At 40.9% G+C, this 23282-nt stretch overlaps 1 protein-coding gene across 1 annotated transcript; it reads right to left on the reverse strand.

The window, feature by feature from the left end:
* On the reverse strand, positions 1–22993 carry LOC117298460 (multidrug resistance-associated protein 5-like). Its single transcript, XM_033781730.1, has 25 exons — positions 22852–22993; positions 21594–21809; positions 20727–20885; positions 19939–20086; positions 19134–19367; positions 17714–17887; positions 16869–17016; positions 16107–16255; positions 15390–15497; positions 13466–13729; positions 12961–13230; positions 12402–12605; positions 11149–11986; positions 10060–10244; positions 9355–9501; positions 8995–9124; positions 7965–8247; positions 7016–7202; positions 6375–6464; positions 5394–5583; positions 4066–4225; positions 3363–3441; positions 2780–2893; positions 2024–2188; positions 1–251 (listed from the first exon to the last, which is right to left on the reverse strand). Exons 2-25 carry the CDS (start codon positions 21797–21799, stop codon positions 156–158), a joined length of 4728 nt encoding a protein of 1575 aa, XP_033637621.1. The 5' UTR covers positions 21800–21809; positions 22852–22993; the 3' UTR covers positions 1–155.
* Positions 22994–23282: the final 289 nt, after the last annotated feature.

Raw genomic sequence — 23282 nt, forward strand, 5'->3', positions numbered from 1 at the left:
GTACTTTGCTGGTAGATATGTGCGCTATAAGACTTCGATATGTGCGCTATAAGACTTTGATATTATTATATTTAATATTACTATGATGAAAGTCGGAGGGGAAAATTACAAATTCTCAACAAATTTGACCGTGGAGCTCGTCTTTAAGAATGTCTCTACTTGATTATCTTGTCACCAACGGTCGACATCATTAAGCTAAAATACGAGCAGGGGTTGCCAAGCAATGCTGATGGTGAATCAAACTCAACAATCTACAAAAAGCATAAACAAGAAAAATTTACTTTAATATATCGCACCAAACAAGATTGAGACGACCCCCTTTGAAGTAATGTAGTTTAAAGGCAGTGGACACAATTGGTAGTTACTCAAAATAATCGTTAGCATCAAACCTTACATGGTAATGAGTAACGGGGAGAGGTTGATTTGATATTATAAATCATTGTGAGAAACGGCTCCCTCTGAAGTGACGTAGTTTTCGAGAAAGAAGTAATTTTCCACGAATTTGATTTCAAGACCTCAGGTTAAGAATTTGAGGTCTCGAAATCAAGCATCTGATCTGAAAGCACACAACTTTGTGTGACAAGGGTGTTTTTTCTGTTGTTAGATCTACTCGTTCTGCTAGTGATGTTACTCTGTTGATCCGCCCCAGAGCGAAGCTGGTTTCTGCAGGTGATAGGATGTTCTCTGTAATTGGCCCTGAACTGTGGAACCAGCTTCCTAAGCAACTTAGGGAAGCCAGTAATGTTGATACCTTCAAGGCTGGCCTTAAGACAAATCTTTTTAAGCGTGCTTTTTTAAACCAATAAGTACAAGTACATGTACATATATTTTTGTATTCTCTGTAGCAATTCCAGTTTTTTTAACTAGGGTTTATTCTCAGTGGTTTTTAATCATTGATTGTTGTGTACAAATTCTGCATTTATTACATGTTTACTGTATTTTCTATTGGGTGTTTTAATTGTATGGATTTTAACATGTTTTCTTTTAATTGTTCAGCGCCCAGGAGCATGTTTACATGGATAGGCGCTATATAAATTTCCATTATTATTATTATTATTATTATTATTATTATCTCGCAACTTCGACGACCAATTGAGCTCAAATTTTCACAGAATTGTTATTTTACGCATGATCAGATACACAAAGTTAGAAGACTGGTCTTTAATAATATTACCAATGTGTCTTGAAGAGAAAGAGGTAATTAAAAAAATAAAATTCAAATTAATCTGAGCAAGGCTTTAAATGAAGCATTTTTTTTCAGGCATCTGGAAGTACACAATTCTATCTTTTGTTTATTCTTTCATTATTTGTTTGCCACTTCGATTGACCTTTGAACCAATTGAACCTAAATTCTCACAGATTTTTGTTATTTAATGCATACATGTATGTGTGGGGATACACCAAGTGGAAGTGTCGTGGAAGTGTCGTGGCTGATCAGCAGAGTGTGGGTTCGAATCCCCAGCCGTGACACTTGTGTCCTTAAGCAAGACACTTTACCATTGCTCCCATTGCTTGGGACGTAAAGCCGTTGGTCCCATGTGTTGTGTAACGAATGTAAAAGAACCCAGTGCACTTATCGAAAAGAGAAGGGGTTCGCCCCAGTGTTCCTGGTTGTGGCTGCTTAATGTGCCGTAGCACCTTGTAAACCCTTATATAAGGTGCTAAATAACTGGGTCTCAGAATCCATCACTGCAATAACCTACCTTTCTGAAAGTTTGTATATACTCCGCGCCTTGAGTACCTTGTTTGGTAGATACGTGCGCTACATAAGACTTCGATATTAAGTGAGAATGCCGGTCTTTGACAATTACCAAAAGAATATCCCGAGTTTAAGCTGATGACAATCTTACTCACTGGCCTGATGATGTCATGTTATTAGGTTTCTTTGTTTGTTATTTTTGCACAAATCATGTTTTCATGGGGATCCCTCCAAAAAAAAAGAAATGGAAGCATTTTTTGAATCGATTTGCGTCAGAAGTTTTGTCTTATGGAAGTGTCATGTGAGTTTGGTTCTGAGGATTACCTTTCCAGCGCTGAGGACCATAATCCTGTCCGAGTCTAGGATGGTGTTTAGCCTGTGAGCGATGGTCAGAATGGTACAGTTGGTGAACGCTTGTTTGATGGTTTGCTGAATCAAGCTGTCCGTCTCGGTGTCAATGGCAGCCGTTGCCTCATCAAGGATTAGAATCTGCAAAATCAGAAATATAAACGTTATTCAGTATCGAACCATAAAATATATTAAGTGGTTTAAACCCAACAAGGCCTGGTTATGATAACTTTACCGAGACAAAGTCGAGGTAAATTATCAAGAATCAGGCCTCGGCAGGTTTAAACCACTAGTTGAAAACCGATTCAACACACTTTGATTCCCTAAATAAATACCTTTTTGGTAAAAAAAACATCAACACTTTTTGGTCAAAAAGTAAAATAAATGCAAAAATTATAATTGTTCAATGATTTCTTTCAACACAACGCCCCTCCAGCTATGAAATGGTAAGGCCCTCGGGTAAATAAATGGAAGTAAAGTAAGCTGAAGGGTATCCCACATCCAATGTTTCCAGACTTGAATATGCTATAAACCATTTTATATACATCATTTGAGAAGGGCCAGTCAGAAGCCGACAATTATGGAGTACGGTAGAAGTATCAGCGCTGGTATGAACTTTTTGGTTGAACTTAGTGACCCTTTTTGAATTGTACTGCAATGCAGTGAGGAGAGCTGATGTGAAAGCAAAGTGTTTGTATGGGTTTTTAATGCCGAATTAGTAATAACAATGACCTTGCTGTTTCTAAGGAGAGCTCTTGCCATGCACAGCAGTTGTCTCTCGCCGACGGAGAAGTTCTCCCCATTTTCAACGACAGGAGCTTGGAGCTGTTGATCAAGGTTGCTTATCTAAGCAAAGCAAAGGGAAAAAAATTCAATTGTTTAATGATTCATATTTTCAAAAAATAAAATTAATGTGATGAAATAGTGGCAGGTTAGAAATCAATAACAGTTTAACAAGCTGGCATTTATAGAGCACATTCTATTCAGAGGTTTCAAAGCCCTAGAATGTTCAATTTGAAATTGGGATAAACAATATTAATTTTTAATTTTACTCGTATACACCGATGTGTGTATAAGGCTTTTCAGTTTCTCATTAAAGGCAGTGGACACTTTGGTAGTTACTCAACTTATGACCAAGGTGTTTTTTTCTTTCGTAGTTATTTCGCAACTTCAACAACCAATTGAGCTGAAATTTTCACAGATTGGTTATTTTATGCATATGTTGAGATACACCAAGTGAGAAGACTGGTCTTTGACAACTACCTATAGTGTGCAGTGTCTTTAACAATGAAAGTAAACAAACTCATTTCCATACCGTTTCCTTCATGTATGTCTTCTCCAGTGCCTTCCAGATCTCCTCATCTGTGAACTTATTCTGCGGATCTAAATTATACCTAAGGACAACAAAAATGAATCGTAAAGAGGTGCACTTATATTGAAAACATAATATAATAACTTTGGGTTGAACAAAGACAAATTGACTAGAGCAGGATTTGAACCACTGACCGCCGGATTAGTTTGTTGGAACTCTACCAACAGAGAACTAACAAAGAGTTCTAATGTTACAAAGTTACAGTTGACCTACTTAGATCTTTTGAGGAGTTATGGACAACATTGAAGGACAGAACCCTTTGGAGAGGATTACCTCGTCCAACTTACATGTATAGTAATGATGTCACCAATCTTATGTTATTTCTGTGTGTGACATCATTTCTAAATCAAGAGTTCACCCACCACCAGTTGGGGAGGTAATGCTTTCTGCTCTACCGGCCAGGCTTCGGATCGATGATACCCAAGCCTACATCCGTATGGACTGTATAAGGGGTAACCCTGTTTCAGCCCTAGGAGTAGGTGGCTACGGCCTCTGGAAAAAAATAATGGTGTAGCCCACACCTTGAAGTGGCCTTCAGGCCTTGTGTGTCTTGCGACTTGCATACAACAAATTAGGAATAAATCACAATTTGGGACACCACCCGAAATACAAGCAAATGTTATTGATACATGATCTTTTGACAAACCTGATTGTTCCGATAAACAAGACGGGATCTTGAGGGATGATGGAGAGCTTAGAGCGAAGGTCGTACAAGCCGATCTGACTAATATCTACTCCGTCAATTAGAATACTGCCGTGGGATTTCTCTACCAGACGATACATTGCAACTCCTAGTGATGACTTGCCTAAAGTTTAAGATACAATTATTAACATGTTATTTCATCTTTATGGAAATGAAAACAAGAACCCCGCTAAAGTTGGTGATAACTTGACGGAGTATGTTTAGCCATGTTATAGTTATGTTTCAATTCTGTAGACTGTATAATGCTTGAATTGCATTTGATGCTTTTGTTTGTTGTTGCCAATAATGGAATAAATGTCTTAACAACAAAGTGTTTTGAACTGTAAACCATGGGCCTCCAAAGTTTACCCAAAACTATCCAGCAACAGACAGTTTACGTCAATGACTATATATAACAACTACAAAAGCCTCCCTACCATAGACAGCGCTAGACCCCCGTATCGATACCTCTCGTCACTAACCCCTGGTAGCGATGTACTAAGAAACAACGCTGATTGGCTCCCAAAAGCGACTACTTTGCGTCTACGCTTGTTAAAAACTTTTCAGTGATTGTATGGATGCTTGAAGGATGCTTAGATGCTTAGTGCAATTGTGCTAAAATGCAAGTATCTTGCAGGATAATAGAAGGACAATAGAACTCTTTGATATTGTATTGATAAATATCTTTTGAGAGATAGTTGTTCAGAGAAGAACCGGAGGACTAAAGGTTTCGTCATTAAAAAAACACTTAAAAACCTACCTGCTCCCAGGTACTCTGTAATTGTATTTGTTTTTCATTGCCTTTTGTTGCTGAGCGCCATGATCTAGATGGAATGGCACTATACAAATCTGGTTATTATTACTATTTACTCTGTCCGTCATCAGGGGACTAGGATTTCTCGTACAGAACAAAGGAATGTCCACAGAGTATGAAGCTGTGTGGTGAGGTGGGTAGGAATACACAGAGCAGTGGGGAATCTTACATAATGGTCCCACAATGTTTTCTTAGTTAAAACTGGGTCCTCACAACAGGATTCTTTAGAAAAGGGAATATTCCCTTTTCTCAATAGGACAATAACAGCAAGTTCCCACAACTCTGCGTACAAAGGTGTGTGGGTTTGTATCTACATTCAAACCGGGGACCTATAACAAAATGAACAATGGGTCCGCTGTTGCGATCACAAAGGAATACGATGGGGTCCACAGTTGCTATTACAAAGAGTTGAACATAGGAGGGTCCACGATTGCAGGTGTTTACACACTTGTGAGTATTGGCTGATGAGAAGGCTTACCAGACCCTGTTCGCCCAACGATGCCGACTTTCTCGTTGGGGTGGATGTCGAAATTGATTCCTCTTAGCACCATGGGAAGATGTTTCCTGTACCTCATCTTCAGATTCCTGACGACGATCCTCCCCTCGGTCGGCCAAATTTGCGCTGGCTTGGTCTTCTTAATAGACTGGGGTGCCTCCTGTTCTAACTCCTGGAAAAAGAAAAAATAATTTTTGTTGGACTCGTTGAAAGTGGACAGAGTGTGGGTTCGAATCCTGGCCTGGTCAGTCATGACACTTGTGTCCTTGAGCAAGGCACTTTATCATAATTGCTTCTCTCCACCTAGGAGTACAAATGGGGTGAAAGCGCACAGAGTGTGGGTTTGAATCCTGGTCTGGTCAATCTTGACACTTGTGTCCCAAGGCACTGTATCATAGTTGCTTCTCTCTACCCAGGAGTACAAATGGGGTGAATCGTGACACTTGGTCTGGTCAATCGTGACACTTGCTTCCTTGAGCAAGGCACTTTATCATAATTGCTTCTCTCTACCCAGGAGTACAAATGGGGTGAATCGTGACACTTTGTCTGGTCAATCGTGACACTTGTGTCCTTGAACAAGACACTTTATCATAATTGCTTCTCTCTACCCAGGAGTACAAATGGGGTGAAATTTGACAGAGTGTGGGTTCGAATCCTGGCCTGGTCAATTGTGACACTTGTGTCCATGAGCAAGACACTTTATCATAATTGCTTCTCTCTACCCAGGAGAACAAATGGGGTGAAAGCGCACAGAGTGTGGGTTCAAATCCTGTCCTGGTCAATCTTGACACTTGTGTCCTTGAGCAAGGCACTGTATCATAATTGCTTCTCTCTACCCAGGAGTACAAATGGGGTGAAAGCGCACAGAGTGTGGGTTCGAATCCTGTCCTGGTCAATCGCGACAATTGTGTCATTGAGCTCTCTACCCTGGGGTACAAATGGGTACAATGCGTCTATACTTACATTAATGTAGTAAGTTATTCTTTCCACAGAGGTGAATCTAGCATTGACTTCGGCTGCAAGCCGTACTGTGTATTGTGTCAAACCTAGAAGCTGCAATAACAACATCAAATTGACTATTTAAAATGTCATAAAGTTAAACAGGATGCTTTACCATAAATTGCTTTGTCCTTCGAGTGTTACTGTAGTTTCCGTGTACTAGGTTTGGTAGTGCACATAAAACACACCACACACATTCTCAGGCTACATGTATGACCTCAAAGTCCCCTTGTATTACAATAATAATAGTATATCTTATATAGCGCACGTATCTACCAACAAGGCGCAGAGTATATATACAAACTTTCAGAAAGATAGTTAGTACCTTAGAGGGGTTTACAAGGTGCTACGGCGCATACAGCAGCCATGCACCAAATGAGAATACTGGGGCCGATTTCACAAAGCAATAAAATTCATCGCAAGACAAATTTTCAGTATCACCATAGAGATTTGTATTGTGACATCACACTTTACTTAGCAACTACGATTGATTTGAAGTTACGATCAATTTGAGACCTTTGTGAAATCGGCCCCCTGGTCTTCGAAAATCACCAAAGGTGTCCAGTGCCTTTATGCTCACTATAAACTATCACAAATCTACCTACCTGGTTGGAGTAGACGATGGCTAAACCGATAGTTGCGGCCGGGACAATCCCGTGTGACAGGACGGCAAACAGTCCAGTAGCACTCGTCAGCAGCAAGGTGATCGTGTCAAAGCGGACAGCCAACCAACGATTAGCAATGTAGAAGAGGATTAATAAGTTAGTACTGTCATCTAAGTGGTGATGAAGCCTGGAATGGGTTGAAATAGTATACAAATATTGGTATGATGAGTGCATTGTCGTGACGGCAGTGGACACTATTGGTAATTACTTAAAATAATTATTAGCCTAAAACCTTACTTGGTGACAAGTAATGAGGAGAGGTTGGTAGTATAAAGCATTGTGAGAAACAGCTCCCTCTGAAGTGGAGTAGTTTTCGAGAAAGAAGTAATTTTCCACGGTTTTGATTTCGAGACCTCAGATTAGAATTTGAGGTCTCGAAATCAACCATCTAGAAGCACACCACTACATGTGACAAGGGTGTTTTTTCTTTCATACTTATCTTATACGCGCGCGCGCTTAGAAATAGATTACGCGCTGTTACTAATAGTAATAGCTATGAATTGCTTTCCGCATGATAATTTTGGCGTACGTTAGCTTGCGTGCCCGACATGTGGAAGCCAGCCGGTTATAAACAGCTCCAGCTGGTCATTATCAACCGTTTATTATCCCCCACATGACGAGGTCTCCACCGATAGGAGTAGCCAAACTGTCTGGGGTTTTGATAAATATCGACTTAAGGGTATAACCCATTAGAAATCACGCAACATTACTCGACATAGCATTATTCACTCCTCACCGCGCCACGGAAACTTGTCAAACTTTGAGGGCGCTTTGCAATGCAGAGTGGTTGCGGGTGGGATGCTTGCTGAAGTGTTACAGGAAAATATTACTCATGATAAACAAACAGTAGGTTACGTCTATGTTTGGGTCATCCCATAGTTATCATCACCTTTCTATAAACTCATCATTCTTCCTGTAGGCGTGAATCGTAGACAGACTCTGAACTGTCGTCATGATGTGGGAGAACCATGGCGACCGCGCGACATTCTCGAACCTCTTGATGTCCCGGATGCCCTGCCGGAAGAACGAGTTCAGGACGAGGTACAAGCAGAAGATCACGAGCAGGGCAACGAGAAGGAGGGGAAAGACCAGAGCTAAGGTCAGCAAGCTGAAGAAGATGAGGATGCCGTTATTGAGGACGTTGTCCATCTTGAGGGGAAGATTGATATCCACTGGAAGAAATCAAATAAAGGATGTTAAAACAGGATTCCAAGATGACATGGGACCGAATTGGTATTGGACCGAGTAGGCTGCGGACTGAGGTAAGAGCTAAGGTCAGAAAGCTGAAGAAGATGAGGATGCCGTTATTGAGGACGTTGTCCATCTTGAGGGGAAGATTGATATCCACTGGAAGAAATCAAATAAAAGATGTAAAAACAGGATTCCAAGATGACTTGGGACCGAATTGGTATTGGACCGAGTAGGCTTAGGACTGAGGTGACGACTTGTTTTCAACAACCTCACTATTGTATACAAATGTCTTCACTATACCACTCCTACATATCTCACAAGATTTACCATCCCGGAAGACCACGCCTTCGCTCTGGTTCAGACAGTACACTCTTGGCAGTTCCAAAGGTGCATTCTGCTGCTTTATGCACATGCCCCGTGCCTTTGGAACCGTCTTCCTCATCTCAAATTCGTTCAGCTGAGTCACCTGAAAGTTTTCAAAAAACATCTCAAAACATCCCTGTTCAATGGCTGACTGCTATGGACCATTATCAATGGCTTTCCCATTAAAATAGCATTAATTGATTTGCTAACTGTACTGTTTCTTGTAAAGCGCTGAGGTACCCTGTGTAATTTCCTATGGGTTTCTGTGAATCGTTAGAGCCAGCTATTATAAAGTTGTAGAGGCTCACTGTGAAACAATGTAACACTTACGGACAGGATACATCATCTTTTCAAAACCAACTTACGTTCATCAAGATCGTTGGAGAAGCGGTTGAGTATTCTACCAAGTGGAGTAACGTCGAAGAAACTCATGGGACTGTGGACTACTCGATGGAAGACCTTTCGGTGAAGCGTGGACGACGCTTTTAAAGTAACCTGGTAAAAAGAATAAAATGGACGGAACATTTGTAGTAGAAGCCAGGCATACGAATTCGTGCAGCATATTAATCTCCTGCAACTTTGATGACTAATTGAGTCAAAATTTTCACAGATTTTTTATTTTATGCAAATGAGAATACTGGTCTTTAACATATATTAAAGGTGTCCAGTGGAAACCGATTAAAGCGTATTCTCCATCATGTAGGGGGTCTAGTTCCCAGACTTACTGTGGCGTACAGGAAGCAACGGACGATTGTAACAGCCATGAACGTGATAGCAAGTGACCCGTAAACAAGCTGGTAGTATTGCAGTCTGGGATTGTCGGTGATGCTGTCACTGGTAACCATCTCGTTGTCAACAATGATGGTGGTGTTCTTTTAATGAGAAAGGGAAGACACGGCAATGATTACCAATGAAGCAAACTTCACAACTTATCATTCTGCATATACGTAAGGACTCTCTGTCATCCACTGTGGTTTTGAATGATAGATAAACTATGCCTGCTTTAAAAGAAAACATACTGTGAATGCATAGTCTACACTGTAGTCACATCTAACAAAAATGATTCATGTTACTAGGCATTCTTCGCTTACACAGCTAGCCCAGAAATTCGGCGCTTGCCTGCAATCAAAGAGCAATGATTGTAAGGGAAGAACTCGGCGGTAAGCAGAGCCATGAAATTGGGCCCAGAACTTTAGTCTGGTGCCCTAGACCACTCAACCCGGGGTCGATTTCACAAAGAGTTAGGACTTGTCTTATCTCGAGTAAAGACGAGTAACTCGTCCTAACTTCAGATTAATCTTAAGGTCTGCATGCTACAGTGTAGGGTTGGGACTCGTCCTAAGTCCAAAGATTAGTCTTAAGTTAGGAAGAGTTTTGTGAAATCGACGGCATGACACATAGACACTGGATAGAGAGCCAGGTTGACTTACCCCACTGCCAGCATTAAGCCAAAAACTGAGCCACCAGTTGGAGAGCACCACCGTCCCAACAGAAAATATGAAGAATAGGATCATAACGAGGGCCACGATGTAGCCTCCGGCTGATTGGATGTATTCATGGATGGTACCCATGCTGAGTCCCCGGTCCCCTGTCTCTTCATCTTCAACCAACTTACCTAAATAGAAAGAAGGGGAAAACTATACTGTATTAGAGGCTAACCCTAACCCTCATAGACTGTCTGACCATCTAATATCATGTATGTTCATTATGTGTTTTGTTGTCATTTAGCCTTTGAGGACGACTGTGCTAGGGTCGAAAAACATACTAAGGTCATTAACTATTTTGTTCATTTAGTTTTAAAGGGAGTATGGTACCTCTTGTAAATCAAGTTTTTGGCAATGACATAAATCCATACTCACAGTGAATGAGTCACCAAGTGTTTGTGAAAAAAAAAGTGAAAATCACAGAACAGTGTTTTCAGGAGAGTCGTGTAAATGAGCTGTTCAACTGTACATGCTAGAATAATTCTCATCCAACATGGGAAATTGTTTTACTAATGTCTCAAAAAACTACAGCACCTCAGCGAAAAACTACAGCACCTCAGCAATTATATTTTAAGGGAATCTTTCTACCATCATTATCTTTAAAGCCATTATACACTTTCGGAACAGAAACAAAAATAAAAGTTCACAGATTTACAAATAACTTACAGAAGGTAATGGTGAAAGACTTCCCTTGAAATATTATTCCATGAAATGCTTTCCTTTTTGAGAAAACATTAAAACAATTATCAATTCTCGATAGCGAGAATTACGGATTTATTTTAAACACGTCGTGACACGGCGAAACAAGCAGAAACAAGGGTGGGTTTTCCCGTTATTTTCTCCTGACTCCGATGATCGATTGAGCCTAAAGTTTCACAGGTTTGTTATTTTATATATAAGTTGTGATACACGAAGTGTGGGCCTTTGGACAATACTGTTTACCGAAAGTGTCCAATGGCTTTAAAACGTGTCTTTTGACTTTGGATTTTGTGTGGTACAAAAAGTACTCTCAACCTTTAAGCGACAGACACTCACCATCGTAAAATACTGATTCCTCTGAGCAGGCCAGTGAGGCTGCAACATCCGCACTGATCCCCCTCATGAAGTTCCTCAAAGGTGGCAGAGACTTTCTCACTGGAGAACCTGGAGCACTTCCAGATTTATCCTCCTCAAGAAGATCTTCATCCTCCGAATCACCAGTGATCTCTGCGTCCTTAGGTTTCTTAATTTCTACGCATTCCGTATCTTTTTGCAGATTGAAAGTGATTGGCTGTGTATGAGGACGACTAGAATCTTGACTTTGGCGATAAGAATCATCGTTTGTGACCTCAGTAGTCTTTTCTACTTGTGGAATTTCTTGAGCATCCTGGATTTTGTCAACGTCTTTGTCAATGTCTTCATCTATAATAATTTTGGTGTTGGTTTGTTCCCTCTTATCGTCACATTTACCATCCCCTCCCGCATTGTCCTCAAAAACGTCTTGTCCCGGACTATCCTCTGGTCCTGATATAATTATCCTAGGTGTGATCGGGTCTGAAGTAGATGTTTTCAAATTTTCGCTGTTATTTTGTTGACCCTTCAAGGTGTCTTTGTCAACTTCCTTCTTCGTAGATCGCTTCTCGCTCGGCATACAGTCGCTCCCACTCTCCCCAAAACTTTCACTTTCATCATCACAACCTCCGAGACCGTCTTGGCTTTTGACAGTCACTTCGTCCTGTGGATCAACGTCGTCGCTATCGTCGCTAGTATCGCTATGGAATGTCTTGATGAGATTGCAGTACTCCTCACCGTTATCCATGAGCTCCCTGTGCGTTCCGTCTTCTGCGACTCGACCATCTTTCATAAGAATTACCCGGTCGCACATCTTAAGATACTGAAAGACGGGGAAAATGGTGCACGGAAATTTGCTTTTACATGTATGTGCGCACAACTTTTTGGGTGTAATTCAAACTTCGATTGTCAAAATCAGGTTGGTGTAAAATACCCAGCAACAAAAAAGGCATGAAAAAGCAACAATAATGGTGTGATGAAAAACACAAATGCTTCTTGAGTTATCATTTGGGCAACATTAAGATGGAGAAATCGTTCAAGAATAACTGCTTTTAATGTCTGCACAACATTCTGTAATGAACTGATGTCAAGATGTACATGTATGTATCACAAAATACAAATAGCCATGAAAAAAACAAGGGTGTGTAGTGATGACAAACACCAATGCCACACTGAGATTAATCTTATTCTTTTTGAGTTATCGTTTGGACAACATAATATTCAGAATCAACCCTCACCTGGAGCTGGTGGGTCACAAACAACACCGTCTTCTCCCGCAACGCAGTATCGACACACTTTGAAAATATGTGCCTGCCGACATGCGCATCCACGGCTGATAAGGGATCGTCCAATAAATAAATATCTTTATTGGCATATACTGCCCTCGCGAGGCTGACTCGCTGTTTCTGACCTCCGCTTATGTTGATTCCTCGCTCACCGATCTAAAAAAAAAAAAAAAAAAGAAAATATGTATCAAGTTTATGGGATTTGAGGCATTGCATGGTGAGGTATGTTTGGTTTGCGGTAACACCCTGTGTGTGTCTGCTTGATGGGTAGATTATGTTCTTTTAAGAACTTGTCTTGCTTTATATTCTACTATAACGGAATAGATTTTCGGAATTCGGGAGACTTCTCAGTTCTGAAAAGAACTGACCTGCTTTTGTACTACTACCTTGGCAGAAGGTAGAAAATCGGCCGGGATGACTACTTAAGCTTTAACTTCACTACCGCGGAGTGAGTTCTCAACGCTTTCGACTAGCTTGCGCTAGTCTTCGTCAGGAGACTGTAAACGCTTACTTCAGTTTGATCCCCATCTGCCAAAATATCAAAGTCCTCCTGCAACGCACAGACACCGACAGCCTGGGCGTACCTCCTTTTGTCAAACTCCGCCCCCAGTAGGATGTTCTCTCGTAGGCTCATGTTCATGATGCAAGCCTGCTGAGAGACGTAGGCGAACGAGCCATCGATGGCAACGTCTCCGTTGACAAGGATCATACGACTTAAGATGGCCTGGAGTAAGGAGCTTTTCCCACTGCCGATGCTGCCACAGATACCTAAGAGCTGACCCTAAGATGCAAACAAAGAAACCAAGAGTCTTAAAGGAAAGATGAGATTTCAAAGACATAAGCACAGGGTTGAGAGTCATTGCTGATGATATTGATTTTAAGTCATTGTGAAACCGGCGGTTAGCTTGGGTTTCACTTTAAGTAGTGGAACTTAAAGGCAGTGGACACTATTGGTAGTTACTCAAAATAATTATTAGCATAAAAAAGCCTAATCAAGTACAAAGTTTTTTAGAAACCTTCTGTACGTCCAAGTTGAGTTCGAACAAAGTCTCTGTAAAGCCGGCATCTTTCTCCATCAGTGGGTCCCTCTCCGGCCTGTCCTCCTCAACCCTTTCTTGGGTCCCGCCCACGGGGGCGTTCTGGTCCGCTTTAGGGGCCGGTAATGTCCCTGTTGATTCCTCTTTATCCCATGCGAAGGTTGTGTTCATCATGCTCAGGGCAATGTCCGGGTCGGTCGGCTTTTTGGTGAATTCTTGTATCTCATCCATCAGGAGGAGGGACTGAGAAATGTAAAGCAAAATATGTAAAAAACAAACACAATGTGAACATAGCAAATGAATTTTCTATGAAACACATTTACGTTTAAAGACACTAGACACTATTGGTAATTGTCAAAGACCAGTCTTCTCACTTGGTGTATCTCAACATATGCATAAAATAACAAACCTGTGAAAATTTGAGCTCAAATGGTTGTCGAAGTTGCGAGATAATAATGAAAGAAAAAGCACCCTTGTCACACGAAGGGTGTTTTCAGATGCTTGATTTTGAGACCTCAGAATCTAATTCCGAGGTCTCAAAATCAAATTCGTGGAAAATTACTTCTTTCTCAAAAACTATGTTACTTCAGAGGGAGCAGTTTCTCACAATGTTTGATACCATCAACCTCTCCCCACTACTCGTTACCAAGTAAGGTTTTATGCTAATAAGGATTTAGAGTAATTACCAATAAAGTCCACTGCCTTAAACTAGTTTCACTAGTCATCCTCAGAACGAGGCACAACCAGTCGGTTGGTGGCGCTCTTTCCTGCTACGGCCACTGGACTGGTGGTTTGGCCGATTGTGTCCTCCCCTGGCTTGGAATTTGGGGTATGAGGGGGTCCCATAGTGAACTTCTTTCATGAGACACAATGTGGATCACACCTGAGTGATGTGGCTGTGGATTTGTTTCCTAAACAACTCGGGAAAGTACCAAATATACAGTGCTTAAAGGCAGTGGACACTATTGGTAATTACCCAAAATAATTATTAGCATAAAACCTTACTTTGTAACGTGTAATGGGGAGAGGCTGAAAGTATAAAACATTGTGAGAAATGGCCCCCTCTGAAGTGACGTAGTTTTCGAGAAAGAAGTAGTTTTCATCGAATTTGATTTTGAGACCTCAGATTTAGAATTTGAGGTCTCGAAATCAAGCATCTGAAAGCACACAACTTCGTGTGACAAGGGTGTTTTTTCTTTCATTATTATCTGGCAACTTCAGCGACCAATTGAGCTCAAATTTTCACAGGTTTGTTACTTTATGCATATGTTGAGATACACCAAGTGAGAAGACTGGTCTTTGACAATTACCAATAGTGTCCAGTGTCTTTATTACACATTGGTTTAAGGGTAAAAACAAATGCTAAACTAAACCACTGAAACAATTAAAAATATGTACACCAATACATAGTCTGTAATTGGGTTTTAGAATTCACAACTTGAATAACCTATCTTTTTCTAAAAATGTATATACTAAGCGCCTGGAGTACATTGTTGGTAGAAACATGCGTTATATAAGACTTCGATATGGTTATTGTTATTATAAACTAATCTACAACATGCAAGCAATGATAGCATGCATCACTGATTACACAATTTCAAGACCGTTGAGTTGGCGTAGTTGTGTCTTGCCTCGCCTTCTACCTCTAGGACCCCAGGGGTTCGAATCCCACCGGGGGCACTATGTGGATTAGGTTGTCAGTCCCTACCTGACTGTGTGGGTTTTCCCTGGAATAATTCTCTGGGGTTTTCCTCCCACATCTAAAACTGAAGCGTCCTTCCTTGTCTTTTCTCCATTGAATTCTTGGCTATAGTACAGTGATTAAGTTCACCTTGTTTTGAGTCCTTCACTTCCAAACCAGAATTAATAAATGAAATTAAATAAAAGAGCGAATAAGTTTTACCTTTATCCTTGGAAATGCAACAAAGCAGTCCGTCAACGATTTCATTGCATTGGGCAACGCGATGATCATAAAGCGTATTGAGTTCAGCACTGCGATGTAACTAAAGGCCTGTACAAAATATCAACAAACAGAAACTCTTTTATATTACCTTATCTTATTTACTGAACTTCATGGGTAATCCAACTTCTAAATGTAACATTTAACAAACTGTTCACTCTCCAGAAAAGGCAGTTCGGGTCATTGCTAAAGCTGACAATTGTGAACACTCTGGGCCTCTTTTTGATAATGTAAAACTGTTTAAAATTCTTTGACCTTTATCATCTTAACTTTAGGAACATTGATGTATTCTGACTAGTGTTTTACCTGCTTGTTTCAACTCCTGTGTCACACTGAACTTCAAAACCTCTATTCCTAGGAACTCGGGAAAGTACTGAGTATACAGTGCTAACACACAACCATGTATGGGTAAAAAACCAAAATTAATATTCTTCATCCCCCGATGAAAGTTTAACATCTCTTATATCTATTCGTATTGTACGCGCAGCACTGCCTGACTGCTAGGAAATATCTTTATGTTAATTATCGTCGTAGAGAACCACGTTGTCTAAAAATTGTGTTGTCCAGTGTTTTGGACTAGTCTGGATGACTTCTTTTTTGTTTTTTGTTTTTTTCCATTTCTTTTTAGTCAATATTCAACCCCAAATCGTAGTTACTAACCTGTGAAGCAGTGATATTATTCCCCAGCAATGTGTGCAGACAGATTGTGAGGATGGTCGATAAGATGGGAATCAGTGTGGTCTGCGCCTGACATAGAGCCTGAAAGAAACCACCTTTTCGTAGCAGAGACCGTTCATTGTTCCGAATACCTAAGAAATGGAAGGGAAAATAATGTGATGCTCCTGGCGCTGTAACATACAGTATTTCTTGCAAAATGTGGGACTTCATTTGAATCATGAAACCAAATTCTGATAGCACCATGTCATATTTTTACAACGTGCTGTGACGCAATTTGCTGCCGATTGGACCAGCAACAACGGGGCCATAAAAAAGTCATAACAAAAAATGTAAAAAAAATGCAAATTAAAAAAAGGGAAGCAGCCTCTAAAAACATTCCACCTTGGATGTTTTGTTGCCATGCAAGGACAGCCCTGGGAACGAGGTTGGCATGAGTGACACTTACCTGGGAACGACGTTGGCATGATTAACGCTAACCTAGTACCTAGGAACGAGGTTGGCATGATTGACACTTATCTGGGAACGACGTTGGCATGATTACACTTATTACCTGGGAACGAGGTTGGCATGATTGACACTAAGCTGGAATTGAGGTTGGCATGATTGACACTTACTAACTGGGAAAGAGGCATGACTGACACTTACCTGGGAATGAGGTTGGCATGATTGACACTTATCTGGGAACGAGGTTGGCATGATTGATACTTATTACCTGGGAACGAGGTTGGCATGATTGACACTTACCTGTGATACATGACGCGAAGGAATCTTCCCACGCGTACATCTTGATGAGTTTGATACAGCTGATGATTTCAGACATGAGACGTACCCGGTGGTCCGTGACCACGATGGAGCGACTGCGGTAATGAGCAATGACTTTGGAGAATAAAGCCTGAAGCGAGTGGAAATGAAGCAGGAATAGAATTTGAAATGACTGCATTGGAATAAAAGCACAACCCGTACCCCTTTGCAAGTTTAATGTGAATCTGTATTTGTTGGTACCCAATTGCTGCTAAGCACGATTCAGCACAGTTTTGTGTTTACAGGCTTTATGAAAATAGGCCCGGGTGGGCTGAGTGAATGGTAAAATGAAAAGTACACAGGGTTCCAAAGTACAGAAAACCCAAGTGTCTTCCTTTCTTCCTTCCTGTAAAGTGAAGCTCACATATGCAAGGCTAAGATGCAGGTTTTTTTAATTTTTTTTATGCAAGTCCGCCCAAAACAGGGCTAAAAGCCACTCTAGGTAAAGGGCTACAAGGAAGAAAACATAGACATGCAGAGCTGAAGGAAGGAATTGATATTCCTCTTAAAAGATGGAAGATAATAGGATGAAGGGAAAAACGAATTCCAAGGAGATGCAGTACGAGGGAAAAAGCTACTGGAGTAGCTCTTAGTTCTACATCTTGGCACAGTCGCAGTTTAAGGATGAGAACAAGCAGAAATTCTGGTCTCGCGCTCAAACACCCTGACAGGAGGAACAAGGTTTGGTAGACTGGTGGAACATTTACCATAGAAATATCTGTAAAACAGACAGAGGCTGGCTACAGACCTTCGGTGAGAAAGGGGGTTGTACTGTGTGTTAAACGTACCTGCAGTGGAAAGAAGAAAACAAAGACACCGGTTCCTAAAAGTGCTGCCGGGCCGATCAAGTAGATTGTGTATATGAGAGCGATGAGGGCTAGCGGGGGACCAGCTAAGGCATGTGGAAGGTAGAGCAACATGTCAAAGAGACGCTGGCCGTCATTCGTGCAGAGATTCACAATCTGTGGAGAGTCACAAGGGATGGAATGGGATGGGAATTTAAATCAAAACTTCACAAAATGTTTTAAAATAATAACGGAGAAAATAGAATTAGCTGTTGCAAACAACTAACCAACCAACAGACCGATAAGTGCAAAAAATAGTTAATGGCCTGAAGTTTCGACCCTTGCAGAGTATTTCACGTAGGCTAAAATCAAGAAAGACTCTGCTTGGGTCGAAACGTCAGGCCAATAACTATTTGTTTTTTGCAAAATAATAACAGAATAGTTTACATGCAATTCGGGCAATGTGAATGATGGTGTGTTTTGTTTAAAAGGAAACACGCGAAACACTAGTTCGTTTCTATTTGGCACATCACGCTGAACAATAAATTATTAACAGACTAAAAGAAACACATTAAAATGAATGAATAAGCCACTAATCAAATCCAGGAGGTTGCTGTTGTCCAATTTGCAAAAAGTACCAGCATTTTTAAAGATTCGTTTACAAAAAAATGTGTCAACTGTGCATAAAATTACGTTTGAAGCCATAAAGTTTAATCAGTAAGCTCAGATTATACACCAGGCACATCATGTGCTGTATGACGTTGCAAATTGTTATGTCTCTAATATGCAATTATTAACTGGGTACCTTTCTAGATTAGAATTAAATTTTGGGTTGAAAAAAGAAAAATTATATAGGACTAGACTAGTAGGATTAGCGTGATGGCACTCCACCAACTGAGCGATTGGTAATTGTCAAAGACTAGTCTTCACAGTTGGTGTATCTCAATATACGCATAAAATAACAAACTCGTGAAAATTTGAGCTCAATCAGTCGTCTAAGTTGTAAGATAATAATGAAAGAAAAATCACCCTTGTCTCACGAAGTTTTCTGATGCTTGATTTCGAGACCTCAAATTCTAAACTTGAGGTCTCGAAGTGACGTAGTTTTTGAGAAAGAAGAAATTTACCACGAATTTGTTGAGGTCTCGATTCGAAATCAACCATCTAAAGAAACACATCTTCGTGTGACAAGGGTGTTTTTTCTTTCATCCATTATCTCGCAACTTCGACGACCAATTGAGCTCAAACTTTCACAGGTTTGTTGTTTTATGCATATGTTGAGATCCACCGAGTGAGAAGACTGGTCTTTGACAATTACCAATTGTGTCCAGTGTCTTTAAAAGATTAATCTCTAGTGCTTAGTACTAAAAAACTTGACGCCCGCTCCGGCTATAGTCCCCAATTTAGCCACGACCCTACTTACTTCTCCAATAGACATTCCTTTTGTGCTGCGTAGCCTGATGGTCTTGTGGTAGATCAGGGCGACAGTGGCTGCTCGGACTCTTCCCCCGGTGCGAATATTAAGATACCAACTGACACCCATCGTCGCAGTGACAAGAATCTGACATAGAACGATCCCGCCGGCTAGCAGCAGGCCGTGTTGTAGGTCCTCCTCTTCCTGCTGGCAGTACTCTATCAGGAGTCGAACAAACACCGCCTGGGGGATTGGATTGAAATATTATCATCTTAAAGGAAGTGGACACTTTTGGTAATTACTTAAAATATTTGTTACCGTAAAACCTTCCTTGGTAACGAGTAATGGGGAGACGTTGATAGTATAAAACATTGTGAGAAATGGCTCCCTCTGAAGTAACATAGTTTTCGAGAAAGAAGTAATTTTCCACCAATATGACTATTAAAGAGACCTCAGATTTAGAATTTGAGGTTTCGAAATCAAGCATCTGCGGCACACAACTTCTTGTGACAAGGGTGTTTTTTCTTTCACCATTATCTCGCAAAATCGTAAAATGCAATTATGGTGAATGCATCCATATAGTACAGTCAACCCTCCTACTGTCTGACCAATCAATATCATCCAAGCTGTGGTTTTAAATGATAGCTAAACCATGCCAGCCTCGTCTGATATCATGTGATAAACGAATCTATTTAGTACACACTTTTAAGTGTGTACTGCGCCCATTCAATATCATCCACTGTGCTTAGAACATGCCGGACAAAAAAGAAACCCAAAAGAAACGACTTAACCCAAAGTTGAGGATTAATCTTACCGCTGCAAAGAAAGACGACAAAAGGCCAATGAACGAGACGAGACAACTTATGAAGCTACGTTTGGCGAGGAACCTGAAGTACACCATAGCGAGGGACGCCTTCTTCGTACCTTTTTGCTTCAGCTCACCTGCCCATAGGCGCTCCAACCTAAAAAAATAACAATTCAACAGGAGGAAAACAAAAATTAAAAAATGCAAACTTTTAGAGGGAAGGTTCATTGATGGATTTTATGGAAGAGAAGCTGAACAACAAAGAAACAAGTCACCTCAGGAGTGTCAAGACTTGGGTTCATTGAGGAGAAGCATGGAACTTGATCGAAGATTCCTTGATGGAGTGTAAACTTGAAGTAGTTCAGAAATATGGTGGGAGCCTCCCATTAAGTGCTTTGTGTACAATGAGCATCAGCTTGAAGATGATTCGTTGAGAGATAGGGAGCCAGTGAAGTTGTTTCAGAATGGGAGTGATAGAACAGAATAGGTGAATGGAATCGAAGGGTCCAGGCAAGTTGATTGAGCATTGATACTTCAGGCCCTTGTTTTTCCCCTTGATTTCAGAAATTTTACAAGGTGGTATGGCGCAATAAGTGCACTGTGTTCTTTTAAATGCAGTACAAAACACACAGGACCAACACGTTTATGTCCCATCTTAAGGATGCATCAATAACGATCAAGTGTTGCAGCAATAATGGTTAAGTGTCTAATTTATCGAAGTGTGAAGACTAGGACTCCGAACCAACAGTGTCACGGTGCGGGGTGTGGTGTTTCGGAGGTGTTGAAGGAAGACTAACCTTTCACTGTTAACCTTAGCGCTGTCATACGGCGAGCAACTGAAGAGATCTTCTTTCTTTAAAGAGCCTTTCCAAGCTTTATAAAACACTGGTGTCATCCAGGCAAACCAAATGCTCGACAGAATGCCTTGCTCATCAATTGGACACTTCACTTTTAACCTGTTACAAACACAAATGTATTTTAAACATGATTAATTCAAGTTGCGACAGAGTTCACCCTTTAAGCTGCGTTGGATAGACAATGTGGCAAAGTGGAGGGGTAGAAGTGTGCAAGAGCTGAGAATAGTGGTGATTGGAAGAGAACAGGGCCCAATTTCATAGAGCTGCTAAGCACAAAAATTTGCTTAGCATGAAATTTCTTCCTTAATAAAAACAGGATTACCAACCAAATTTCCACGTGAGTTTCAGGATAAGCAAACAACAGCTGATACCCGTAACAAGCAAAGTGCAAAATCAAGGAATAAATTTCATGCTAAGCAAATATTTGTGCTTAACAGCTCTATGAAATTGGGCCCAGGTGATGGCAGCGACTCCAGGAGTGCACCCTCTTTACAATTTGAGGAGGATGCGGCCATGGAGGCAAGTCTATGCCGAAAGATGAGTAATAGTTATCTGGCATGTGGCGTGTTAGTCAGAGCAGATAAGAGCACCCGACACAAGCTTTGGTGTTTTTTTTTATCAGCAGAGTGTGGGTTCGAGTCAAGGTGAAGGCACATGTGTCCTTGAGCAAGATACTTTACCATAAGTGCTTTATCTCAAAGAGTAATAACTAATAGACCTAGAACCCTGAACAGTGCATTCTATAATCATCAAGGGATTTTGAGCATCTTTAAGTCAAGAGTCCGCTAGAAATGTTTTGTTTTTTACCTCTGGTGTTTTGGTCCAGTCTTTTTGAATAACTTCTTCACCCTTCCCTGTTTCTTGTGGTCTGGCTCTTTAATGACGATGGCTGGAATTGTCTCCTCCCCTTCATTGTTCTGATTTGGTCTTGTTTCCTGTCTCTGTTGTGGGTCTTCCTGCTGAGTAACATCATCCGTAGAGCAGGGACCACCATCATCCATGTTTGAGGCCATGCTTGATGATCTAGGTAGAAAACTGATTCGATAAAAACTCTATAAATCGCCATAAAAAATACATTTATTCCCTTCAACTATGTTCAAAATTCAAAATTCTAAAAAAAAATTATTCTAAAAGATGTTTACGTGGTATTATTTAACTCATTACTAATCAGTAGCTGCCACCATGCAAAGTTTCAAACCATATTCCTACCTTCTAAGTAATTGCTAACTCAACTGTACCTTGTAGTTTTTTGTCACCAAGCATGGTCCGTACCGGTACTATGTGATCGATGGTTGTGAAACTAGGCCTAAGCATGGCCTAAGCATGGTCTAAGCATGGTCTAAGCATGGAGAGAAAAATAGTCATTCCTCCAGTCCACGGCCACTGATGGCCCAAGTAAGTTGAAGTTGATTACAAATACAACATTGGACCATGAAGCCGATGGAGGTACCTCCATAGGATGCGTTCGATTAGCTTCCCTGTGTCGACCCCGCGGTACTTATTCGGGTGAGCCCCTGACATCGCTAATCGAACATCACTCACCCTCTCGTGGTGACATCATGCACCTCGGGCCAGCCCCAAGTGAACTTTTCCACGAGCAGGGGACTTGGGGCTGACCCGGGCGAGCCCCTGGAATAACATCAAAGTTATTCGAACATTCCAGGGGCAGACCGGGGTCGACCCGGGGAAGCTAATCTATATATGGGTGCGTTCGATTAGCTTCCCCGGGTCGACCCCGGTCTGCCAATAAATAAGGTTACAAAGCAAAGCCCCTTGCCCTTGGCCTTTTTCAAAATCAGTCAGGCGGTAATTACGATAAACCTTATGATGTTGGACATTAGCCTTAATCTATATCATTATCAATCAGCAATCACGTCTCCCCTATCCTAATTATTATCGTACCGGCGCCCGGTATCTATTATGATTTTATGAATGATGGATTTATTTATAAATAATGGAAATTGAATGATAAAATAATGAACACAACATTGAATTGATTGAGTGGAGACTGGATGGAGTGGACCAAGAAAAACCTGATCTCTGCTGATGTGATGTTCTTACTTACTGTTTATATCAGGATCGGTCTAGAGCAGGCCTTTACTTCCTCCGTGTCTACAATAAACATTTTGTTAATCATCTCCCTCTATTGTGTAATGTAGTTGCGGTGTTTACTTCATCATTATCAGCTGTCGTTTCATCATGCTGCTGTTCCGTTCCATTAATGTGTACGTCGTGTGCACACCAAAGATCGTATAGCGCCGCGTAGGATGGCGCCGCTTAGCGGCGCTATACGATCTTTGGTGTGCACGCATGAAAAGAGCCAATGTTAGAGACTAGACTTGTTTATGTCATGTTGATGTTTTATGAAACATTTCGACACTTGTTAAAATAACAGAAAAAAATAACTCACGTTAAACTGAATGTAGTTGGTTCAAATCGTGCTTTATTCAATTCTTTTATTTCTTTATACTCAACAGTATAAGAGCATTTTATCCC

The sequence above is a fragment of the Asterias rubens genome, chromosome 13 (genome assembly GCF_902459465.1).
Source record: "Asterias rubens chromosome 13, eAstRub1.3, whole genome shotgun sequence".
Taxonomy (NCBI): Eukaryota; Metazoa; Echinodermata; class Asteroidea; order Forcipulatida; family Asteriidae; genus Asterias; species Asterias rubens.

Excerpts from the sequence above, each read along its gene's own strand:
- LOC117298460 (XM_033781730.1), bottom strand. The coding sequence starts at position 21,799 with ATGGCCTCAAACATGGATGATGGTGGTCCCTGCTCTACGGATGATGTT. Across the intron at positions 20,087-20,726 it reads GCTAAGGTTAACAGTGAAAG|GTTGGAGCGCCTATGGGCAG; the intron begins GTTAGTCTTCCT and ends TTATTTTTTTAG. Across the intron at positions 11,987-12,401 it reads TTGTGACCCACCAGCTCCAG|TATCTTAAGATGTGCGACCG; the intron begins GTGAGGGTTGAT and ends CCCGTCTTTCAG.